The sequence below is a fragment of the Gekko japonicus genome, unplaced genomic scaffold, assembly GCF_001447785.1.
Source record: "Gekko japonicus isolate JY-2015 unplaced genomic scaffold, Gekko_japonicus_V1.1 scaffold76, whole genome shotgun sequence".
Lineage (NCBI taxonomy): Eukaryota > Metazoa > Chordata > Lepidosauria > Squamata > Gekkonidae > Gekko > Gekko japonicus.
Genome location: NW_015166420.1, coordinates 384,402 through 395,391, shown reverse-complemented (window position 1 = coordinate 395,391; position 10,990 = coordinate 384,402). Strand labels below are relative to the sequence as shown.

At 50.6% G+C, this 10,990-nt stretch overlaps 1 protein-coding gene across 1 annotated transcript in view; it reads left to right on the top strand.

The window, feature by feature from the left end:
• The window catches only part of NOC2L (NOC2-like nucleolar associated transcriptional repressor), an 87,327-nt gene that overhangs the window by 48,110 nt on the left and 28,227 nt on the right, over nucleotides 1-10,990 (top strand). The window contains exon 12 of the mRNA XM_015411658.1: nucleotides 9,374-9,487. Within this exon, the coding sequence (XP_015267144.1) occupies nucleotides 9,374-9,487 (114 nt within the window). The remainder of the gene's footprint in view (nucleotides 1-9,373; nucleotides 9,488-10,990) is intronic.

Below are 10,990 nucleotides of genomic sequence, written 5' to 3'. Positions count from 1 at the left end.
GTTCAGCAGCTGTCTCTTCCCTATCCAGGCCTAATACTCTAGTCCTGTATTGCCCATCCCTCAGGTAGGGGCAACACACTGCTCTCCCAAATTTAAATGGGAGGAGCACTTCGGTCTTTCCACCCAAAAAGATTTCCACCCCGAAAGATTTCCTTTTAGTGTGCAAGAGAGAAAGAATGGCCTTACCTCAATGGAAGTTACCCCTGTTTATTCTAAGCATGCATCCAGACTGGAGGGAGTCTGCTCCAGATCAGGAACTCAAGATGCAACAGGCATCCTTTGTTGAGGGTGAGCAATTCTGCTGTGTCTCTGTATTAATGGGTGGTCTAAATCAGGGGTGGCCAAACTGTGGCTCGGGAGCCACGTGCAGCTGTTTCACACATATTGTGTGGCTCCCACTAAAGTGTCTGGGGAAGCAAAGGGGGCATGCCTCCCCAATTGGTCTTCCCTTCCCCAGCCAGTGCAGAGACCGAATGCAACTTGAACTTTAAATGCATTCTCAAAGCCCCCCCCCCAAAGCGGGCTTAAAGAAGGCATTTGTCTCTTTAAATCCCTTCTCCAAGCCAAGCTAGCCAGCATGGGCAGGGCTTGGAGGACACATTTAACGTTAAAGTTGCTTTATTTCCACCTCTCCCTCCCTCCCCCATCTGTTTGCTTTCTTTCCACTTTCTTTCCACCATTCTTTCTCTCTCTCTTTCTCCCTTCCCTCCCCATCTAAAGTTATCAATTTAATATTAATAAAAGCAAATGTGCCTAATTTTGAATATAAAAATGTGTGTAATATTTGTTCAGGTCTTGCGGCTCTCAAACATCTGATGTTTATTCCATGAGGCTCTTACATGAAGCAAGTTTGGCCACTCCTGGTCTAAATGTTCACTCATATCTGACACAAAGAGGTGTCAGTGGCTCTCTGTCAGGAGTCAGAGCCAGAACATTGAATTGTTCCGAGAGGGCGGTGGCCGGCCGGCCTGCTCCTTGAGTGCATGCGTTGGACCTCAGCTATTTAGTCAGCATTCAGTCTCAGTTAATTACTCTCAGCATTCCGCAGTTAAGGATACGTCTGCCCTTCAATCTCCAGTGTTGACACAGTTATTTCCTTCGCTGTGTTTTCCTCCAGAATTAAGCCCAAACAAATGGTAACCATATAAACGAAGCTCGTTATTCCTGTTTGGTCCTTGAACCTGTTTAACGTCTTCATTGTGCAATATGCTGATTTACTGCTCACCCTCTACCTACATGTGTGGACTGGTAATTTCCGTTTCATTGGATCTGAAGAAGTGTGCATGCACTTGAAAGCTAATGTCTTGAATAAAGCTTTGTTGGTCTTAAAAGGTGCCCCTGGACTCTCATAAATGCTGTCCTCTAGTAAATTAACAGTTTCAGAGGGTAGCCATGTTGGTCTACAGTAGAGCAGCTAGTTTTGAGTCCAGTCACACCTTACGAGACCAGCAAGATTTCTGGGGTAAGCCCTGACCTGTGTAGCCCAGGCAAGCCCGATCTCGTCAGATCTCAGAAGCCGAGCAGGGCCGACTCTGCAAGTACTGGGAAGGGAGACCCTTCAAGGAATACCAGAGGTGGGACGTAGAGGCAGGCTGAGCAAGCCATCTCTCTGAAGAACATCCAAGCCCCCCGTAGGGGCCGCCAGAAGTCAACCATGATTTCGAGAGTCAAACGTATCTGACGAAGGGAGCTTTGGCTCTTGAAAGCTTATACCCCCAAAATCTTTTTGGCCTCTAAGGTGCGACTGGAGTCGAACCTAGTTAGTCAGTAATGATCTCTAATGCCAGTTTAAAAAAACAGCGGAATTGCAAAAAAAAACAACAACCCAAAATCAAGTAAGGTTTTTAAAAGTCATCGAGGGTTTTAGGTTTACCTCTGAGTGCCACAAAGACAAATCAGAGGGCTCTAGATCAAATCAAGCCTGCCTGCTCCCTAGAAGGTGAAATGACTAAACCGAGGGTGTTCGTAGAACGGAATCATTGAGTTGGAAGGCACCTCCAGGGTCATCTAGTCCAACCCCCTGCACTGTGCAGGAAATTCACAAATACCTCCCCCCTCACGCCCCCAGAGACCCCTCTTCCATGCCCAGAAGATGACAAAAAAACCTCCAGGTTCCCTAGCCAAACTGGCATGGAGAAAAATTGCTTCCTGTACTTTGAGCTGCGGTGGCTCAAGTGGTTAAGACGCTGAACTGCAGGCTGTGGAAGGTCGGTAGTTCAGCAGTTCGAGACCCGAGTGCCGTATGATGGAGTGAGCTCCCGTCTCTAGTTCCAACTCCTGCCAACCTAGCAGTTCGAAAGCAAGAAACTGCAAGTAGATAAACAGGTACCACTTCGGTGGGAAGGTAACAGCGTTCTGTGCGCCTTGGTGATTAGTCAAGCTGGCGCCATGACCACAGAAACGTCTTCGGACAGCGCTGGCTCTTCGGCTTTGAAACGGAAATGAGCACCGCGACCCTAGAGTCTGATTCGACTGGCTTTCGAGAAAGGGAACCTTTACCTTTTACTTTGGTCACATTACAAGAAGACATGACTCAGTAGAGAAGACAATAATGCTAGGAAAAGTTGAAGGCAGCAAGAAAAGAGGAAGATCCATCAGGAGATGGTTGGACTCCGTCGAGGAAGCCACAAGGGCCCTCTGTTTTCAAGGCCTGTGCAAGGCTGTTGATGAGAGGACATTTGGAAGCAACTTGATGACGCTTCCCACACACAGTCACCTTTATGGTGCACCTCTGCACCACGGCCTCCTCCTCCTCCTCCTCGTCTGTGACTTAATGGCATTTCCCCCCCACCACCTTGTATTCTCGATGGAAGTTCAGTTTGTGCATCTTGCCAGATGACACCCAGAAGAAAGGAAGGTGGAGTCGGTCCACACAAACAGCAGATTTAGGGGAAGGCCGTGGCTCAGTGGTAGGGCACCTGCTTGGCATGCAGAAGGTCCCAGGTTCAATCCCCGGCATCTCCAGTTAAAAGATCTGGCAGTAGGTGATGGGAAAGACCTCTGCCTGAGACGCTGGAGAGCCGCTGCCCGTCTGAGTAGACAAGACTGACCTTGATAGACCCAGGGTCTGATTCAGTAGAAGGCAGCTTCATGTCTTCATGTGGAGGAGAGCAAGAACATGCGCCAGCCTGTTAAATAATTTTTAGGCTGTGACGGAACTCAGATCGCTGTCCTTGAGTTACCCAGTAGAGGCAAATCGTGTTTGGGATATGGAGGACTGGGTTCTCCTTGAACAGGTTCTGTGTATAGCTCCATGCTGTCTGTTCAGGCTAGCAGCAGTTCTTGAGGGTCTTGGTCAGAGAAAGATCTGTCTCGGTTCCCGGAGATGAGAAGGGTTGGACTCGGAGTGCGTCCTTCGTGTGCCAAGATGCCATCACGAAACTGTCCCCTTGTCCCCTTTAGATGCCTTCCCTCTGGACTTTTTATATAGGGTATCCCCCGCCCACTGCCCCATGTTTTGAAATGGGGACAAGAGTTTCTGGCGTCAGAATTTGTGACTTCTCATCAAGCTTGGACTCTGTCCAGTGCTCCCTCTAAGCTGCGGAGTCTTGTGAGCAAAAATTCTACTTTGTGAGCTCCCGGCATGAAAGTTGTGAGCGAGCGACTGGGCTGCTGCATGAATTAGTTTGCTCTGGAGCCCCATCCTTCCCGAGCGGAGACAGAAATGTGTGCGCCGGAGGGCTAAAAAACTGTGCACTACCTCACACTAACTCAGCTTAGAGGGAACACTGACTCTGCCCCTCTTCTTGTAGAGATGTTCACATTTTCTGGTGCTTGTGTGTCTGTGTGGCCTGCTTTCTTTTCTGACCAGGGGCCACCTTCCCATCCCCTGAAGCTGTATTCAGCAGTTTGGGGGGTGGGGTGGGGTGGCAGTCGGAGGAAGGGGCACCCGGCCATGCCTGGGAATTAGCCAAGCCGCCTTGGTGCATTGCTAATCGTGAGGATGCGAAAGACTCCTGTGGGTTTTTTTTTTTCATGTCGTTGCAACACGTCCCTTTCGTAAACCACATCCTTTCGGCCCGTAGCAGCCAGCGAGGCCTCTCCGTCTCTCCCGGGCCCTTGCGGTTTCTTGGCTGTCCCCCCTCATGCGTCTGTTTCCTTCCTCTCCCTCTGTTTGCTCTTCTGAGGCTCTGCCAGTTTTTTTTTGCGATAGAGCGTCACTCCCCCACACACACACGCACACGCACACCCGCTCTTGCTGGGTTTCTTTCCTCAACCTCCGGCAGATAACAGCGGCCCCAGTTCCTCTCTCGTGGCAAGCCGCATTTATCGGGCCAACCGGTCCCGTGGTTCACGCATGGCTTCCTCCCCTGGCTTCCGCCTCTGACCGCATCCGATGGTGTTGAGGCATGCGACAGACACCTCGCCCTTTGGAAGCCCGTTTTGCAGTTGCAGTACTCCGTTTGGGTCCTTTTATAGAAAGGCATGTTTAAGAAAAGGGGGGGAAAATAAGCCAGAAGCTTTTAAAATATTTTTGGGCTATTAGCTAAATAACTCCACTCTTCTGTTGCTGAACTTCCAAAGGTCTTCTAGGAAGTCCCCAGTGTTTGGTCTACCTTTAAATTTATCTCCTCGCATGGTCTGGTGGGAATGTAAGGCTGGGTGCTTTGTTAAAGTTAGGTAGGTCTGCACCTTTTTGGTGCTTGCCTGGGTGTTCATTTTACTTCTTCGCCCAAAGAGTGATTAACACGGGGAATTCACTGCCACAGGAAGTGGTGGCAGCTACAAGCATGGACGGCTTCAAAAGGGAATTAGATAAGCATATGGAGCAGAGGTCCATCAGTGGCTATTAGCCACAAGGTATAGATAGGGACTCTGGGGCAAGTGATGCTCTGTCATCTTGGTGCTTGGGGGGGGTCAACAGTGGGAGGGCTTCTAGTGTCCTGGCCCCACTGCTGGACCTCCCGATGGCACCTGGTATTTTTGGCCACTGTGTGACCCAGAGTGTTGGACTGGATGGGCCATTGGCCTGATCCAACAGTGGCTTCTCTGATGTTCTTATGTACAAAATGCAGCTCTGATGGAGATGGGAGATCAGGCCACTTCTCTGAATGTCCTCCGTGCCCCAGTCGGAGTCGTCAGAGGTCGCCATGACTTCCAGGCATGGGCACGCACACGCACACAAATGTAAATATCCCCCCCCAATGCAGCCCTGATGCAAGATGCTAATGACAAGACAATTAGAATAAAATGTCCAATGACGCACATTATAAAATGTTTGCGAAGCGCTGCAGGTCAAATGAGCCTAGCCTCCTAGGAATTAGAAACTTCTGTTTTCCCATTCTGGTTCCTGGCACTTAACAGACTCCTTTGAGCCTGGAGGATCCGAGTTAGGCCCTTCAAGCTAGCCAGAGGGGCTGAGGCTCAGTGGAAGAGCCTCCGCTTTGCACGCAGAAGGTCCTAAGTTCAATTCCTGGCATCTCTGGTTAAAAGGACCAGACTGTAGGTGATGTGAAAGACCTCTGCCTGAGACTCCAGAGAGCCATTGCCGGTTTGAGAATACCGGTCAGCAGGAGGCCGAAGTTGGTTCCCAGTTCCTTGTTCCCGTTGTGTTATAATTGCAACTTTACTTTTCTTCCAAACCTTGAATCTGTAATTCAGACTTATTTCTCCACTCCTTTCGGTCCTGTCAGCTTGTCTGGCAAACACAGTGTCTGCTCCCTGAGAGCCAGCTTGGTGTAATGGTTAAGTGTGCGGACACTAATCTGGGAGAACTGGGTTTGAGCCCCCACTCCACATGCAGCTGCTTGTGTGACCTTGGGTCAGTCACAAGTTCTCTCGGAGCTGTTCTCTCAAGGACAGTTCTGGAAAGAGCTCTCTCAGCCCCGCCTACCTCACAGGGTGTCTGTTGTGGGGAGGGGAAGGGAAAGGAGTCTGTAAGCCGCTCTGAGACTCCAAGTGAAGGGTGGGGTACAAATCCAATCTTTTATTCTCCTCTTCTTCTTCTACCTCCTCCCTCTGCCGTCCCCACCTTGTGCAGTCGAAAGAAAATAACCCTCCTCAGTTTCTTTCCTTCCCTCCCCCTTCCTTTCCCCCTGCCCTTGTCACCACCGCGATGACAACGTGAATGTCTCGCGCGGTCCCTCCAGGCGCCAGAATTCCCCAAGCCCCTGCCACTGGAAATGAGAGCTGACTCTGTGATGTGCCTTGACAGCAACTTCTGCTGCTCTGGCGCACCGAGCACTTGCCCCCGGCTCCTTCTCCTCTTTGGAGAAGGGCGGGGTGCGTGTCGGAAGTTAGAACCGGCATGGTTGGTGGGTCGAGGTAGGAGTAGCGGTGGGCCAACCTGGAGAGGGGCGAAGGCGTTTGGATTCTGATTCGCTGCTGCCATCTCCGTCGCGTTTCTGCCTTTCAGTTATTATTACTTAATTTTCGCCGGGGTGACAGGCATTGGTTCCGGCGAGAGGAGCTGCGTTCGGCTCCAGCGCTGGAAGGCAAATGTGGGTAAACAAGGTGGAAACGTCCGTCCATCCTCCACCCCCCGCCCCGTGGAGGAGAATGCTGGCATGCCAATTTAAAATCATCTCCTTTCCCCCCCTGGGGATTGTGGGAAGAGAAAGGAGGTTAACCCTGTGTTGCTCGGAGAGGCTCCCCCTCCCCAAATTGCACACACAACTGACACTTTAAATGGCCGAAGCCTCTCGTCACTGATGGATGCGGGGGACCTGCCCCGCTGAGCCTCCCTAGTGGCCTCAGGACACGGAGAAGGGAGGAACGACGGTTCTCAAAGACTGAGGAATTGCAGCCCACTAATGTTCAGCAGTTCGAGACCCAGGTGCCGCATGACGGAGTGAGCTCCCATCTCTAGTTCCAGCTCCTGCCAACCTAGCAGTTCGAAAGCAAGAAATTGCAAGTAGATAAATAAGGTACCCCTTCGGTGGGAAGGTAACAGCGTTCCATGCGCCTTGGTGTTTAGTCATGCCGGCCACATGACCACGGAAACGTCTTTGGACAGCGCTGGCTCTTCGGCTTGGTAACGGAGATGAGCACCGCAATCCTAGAGTCGGATTCGACTGGCTTTCGAGCAAGGGAAACCTTTACCTTTAATGTTTCCCCTGCTGGTGCCACGCAGCCGGTGGCGAACCAGGCAGATAGGTCTGCAAGTCCAAGGAGAGTTTGGGCTCATTTCTTGAACCAGACTCCCTTAAGGACGTAAGACGAGCCATCAGACCAAGGGCCCATCCGGTCCAGCACTCTTGTTCACGTAGTGGCTGACCAGTTCCCTCTTGGAAGCCCACAAGCAGGATGAGTCCAACAGCATCTTTCCGCCTGTGGTCCCCGGCAACTGACATAAAGAGGCCTTTGGTACGGAAGAACAAAGTTTGAGTCCGGTGGCACCTTTAAGACGGACAGAGTTTTAATTCTGGGAACAAGCTTCCGTGTTGGCATGCACTCTTCGTCAGAAGTGTGCGTGCCACACAAAAACGTATCCCCAGAATTAAACTTTGCTGGTCTTAAAGGTGCCACCGGACTCAAACTTTGTTCCGTTGCTTCGGACCAACACGGCTGCCCACCTGAATTGATACTGAAGGGAAAGGATATCCATCGTGACTAGTAGCCATGTGACTACTGACCCCCTTCTCTTGGTGCCATGCGGCGTTTCAAACACGTGGCTGGTGGAATTAATTGTTTAAAGGGTTTTTGTTTTGTTTTTTTAAAAATAACAATCCCAGAGGGGCAGCGGTGTTGATCTGTTGCAGTGAAAATAAAAGAGGTGTCTTGAGGGATTTTAAAGGCACACTTTTATTGCAGTATAAACCTTCCTGATGTAGAGACCCCTCCACCAGATGGGAGGCCATCGAAGGGTCTGAAGAAGTGCTTAAGGTATCACTTTTGTGTACAGGCCAACCTGTTTGGTTCAGATTTGAGCTTGAACACCTTTCTTGAATAGCCAGTTGGGTGTAGTGGTTAAGAGCACAGACTCTAACCTGGGAGAGCCGGGTTTGATTCCCCACTCCTCCACATGCTGCTGCTTGTGTGACCTTGGGTCAGTCACAAGTTCTCTCGGAGCTGTTCTCTCAAGGACAGTTCTCAAGAGAGCTCCCTCGGCCCCACCTACCTCACAGGGTGTCTGTTGTGGGGAGGGGAAGGGAAAGGAGATTGTAAGCCTCTCCGAGACTCCTTCGGGTAGTGAAGGGCGGGGTATAAATCCAAACCTCTTCTCTTCTTCTTGGCTACAAACCTTACCAGGGTTGCTTTTTGGGAAACTTTGCGCGCTTTCAAAATTTCCCAGGGTGGTTATGAAGGTAACTGTGGATTGTGTGACTCTCTGGTACCTGCCTGAGCTTTTACTGTCATGTTGGAGAAGCCTGGAAGCCATTTGGTTTATTTGAAATCCACCCTTTTTTTTCTGTGAGGGGAACCCACAGAGGGGCTTTCCAGGGGATCTCCCATCCAGATGTCGATCACACCCAGACATGCCTTAGCTTTGCCGAGGGGGGGGGCAGAGTTTGAACATCTGTGGTGTGGTGGTTAGAGTGCTGCGCTAGGATCTGGGACTGGGAGACCCAAGGTTCGAATCCCCACTCTGCTGTGGTGGGTCACCTTAATCCGATCACACTCTCTTCACCTAATGCGCCTCACAGGGTTGCAGCTGCAAGGATAAGCTGGAGCAGAAGTGAGTGATGCTGTAAAGCCACCCGTGGTCCCTGTTAGAGAGGAAAGTGTGGTATAAGTAAACCAAAAAATAGTCTCCCAAGTGGCACACTGCAGAGCTGTCATGCTTCTGATGGGCAGGCCATCTCTGACTTCTTCAGAAGTTTAGCTTGGAGGGGTGTGTTCTCTGTGACATCTTTCAGCCACATTGTCCTGGTCTTAGTACCATGCAGAGATGGAAGGGGAGGGGGGAAGGAGGGGGAAGGGCTTACAGTCTCCTTTCCCCTCCCCTCCCCACAACAGACACCCTGTGAGGTAGGAGAGGCTGAGAGAGCTCTCTAGAGAACTGCTCCTGTGAGAACAGCTCTGAAAGAACTTGTGACTGACCCAAGGTCACCCAGCAGCTGCATGTGGAGGAGTGGGGAATCAAACCCGCTCTCCCCGATTAGAGTCCGCGCTCCTAACTGGCTCTCAACCTGTAGATTACCCAAGGTAGGGAATGCAAGTTGCCGCGTACGTGCCAGGAAATATTGCCATTGGACTGATGAGGCTGCATCAGTCTGCCTTGCTGCGACCCCTTTTTTGTTTCGTTTGCTCAGCTGTTTTCTCGCTCTCACGTACCCCATTCTTATCCTTCTCTCTCCCTTTTGTTTATTTTGGACTGTAAGTCTGGGGACGAGGGACCTCAGTTCTTCCTGCTTGCAGCAGTCTGTAAAAAATCATGCGCGGTGATGGGGTTGCACACATACCAAGAGGTAACCATGTCCTTTCCTTGCAGATTTTCCAGCAGGTGGACTTCAACAAGAAACCGGGCCGCATGAGTTCCAAACCCATTAACTTTGCGGTCATCTTGAAGCTCTCCAATGCCAACTTGCAGGAGAAGTCCTTCCGGGTAAGGGGACTGTGATCCAGACATGAGAAAAACACTGGTGGTGGTGGGGTAGGCCTTGAGGTGAGGCAAGTCAGGGGTTGGCGTTACTGGGCAGCTTCCGTGGGCATCGGACCCACCACCCTGACCTACTACCATGCAGCAGCGGGCTTAGAAGAGAATGAAGGGGAAAACGTGTGTGCGTGCACAACTTTGTGTACTGTGTTTGCATGGACAACATTGAGAGGACAGGGGTCGCTGAAGGTCGTCTCGCCCAGTGTCCCTCTAGACCTGTAGCCAGTCCCGCCGGGAGCATTTTCCTCAAGCAGAAATTGTGGCTTGAAAAGTTGAATTGCATAACCCGAAGTTTGGGGAGAGACGTTTCCGAAGCTGGCTCGCACTCGGACGTAGCCTTAGCAGAGCACAAGCGGAGAGGGTCGTGTTTAAGAGGAGCACAGAAGCAGGAAGCCGTTCTGCAAGGTCTGATCATGCTGTATCCCGGGTCACATAACTAATTAACTGTGCAATTAAGTGTTGCCAGAAGTAATTAAGTTGAGTAATTAATTAAGTCAGGCGTGGGCTGCATGATTGGCCGTTGGCATCGTATGGACGGACGCATCTCGTTGTAAAAGGGCTGTCGGGGGGAAACGGTGGCTGGATCAGAGGGCTCGCTCACCTCTTCTCAGAAGGGTGGGGATCCTCATCGAGATCAACACAGCTCCCTCCCTGAACTTAATTTCCTGCTTCTTAGAAAGGATGCCGGAAAAGACAAACACATGATCAAGGGCTGGGGCACCTTCCCTATCTGATTTTTATCCCACTCTTTCTTCAAGTCTCTCCTTGTATTTTTGTGGGGGGTTTTCTCTGTGTGTGTGTGTGTTTGTGCTTGCATGCCTGGAAGTCATGGTGACGTTCAACGTTTCAGAGAGCTGGCTTGATTGCCTGCTTCTGTGTCTCAGCCCTGGTATTCCTTGGAGGTCTCCCTTCCAAGTGCTTGCCAAGATCAGCCCTGTTTAACTTCCAGGATCGGGCTTTCCTGGGCTATTCAGGTCAGGGCAAGGCTCTCCTTGTGTTTTGTACTCACAACAACCCTGTGAGGAAGGTTAGGCTTAGAGAGTGAGTCAGTGGCCCAGAGTTACCCATTGAGCTTCAAGGATAAATGGACAGTTGTTCCTAAGTCCCTTCATTCTGACACTCTAACGCTGGCTCTTTCCTACAAGAAAAGGCTGTAGCATTTAGCGCTTTTTATTTGAGAAAGAAACCGGTGGCATTTGTGTATGTGGTTGATAAAATAATGAGACCACGTAGATGAACCCCAACAAAGATGGTTTAAAAACCATCTTTTTAAAGAAAGGAGGTTGGACAACTTTGTGGTCTGTCAAGGACTGTTACTCATGATGGCCACATGGGACATCCATGTAGCAAGGCAGTAGAACTGTAAATGCTGTGCCCAGTACAAGCAGCAATGAAAGACCATCTCTTTTGTGCTCTAAATGCACCAGAAAAAAACCTTCAGGTTTTTATATG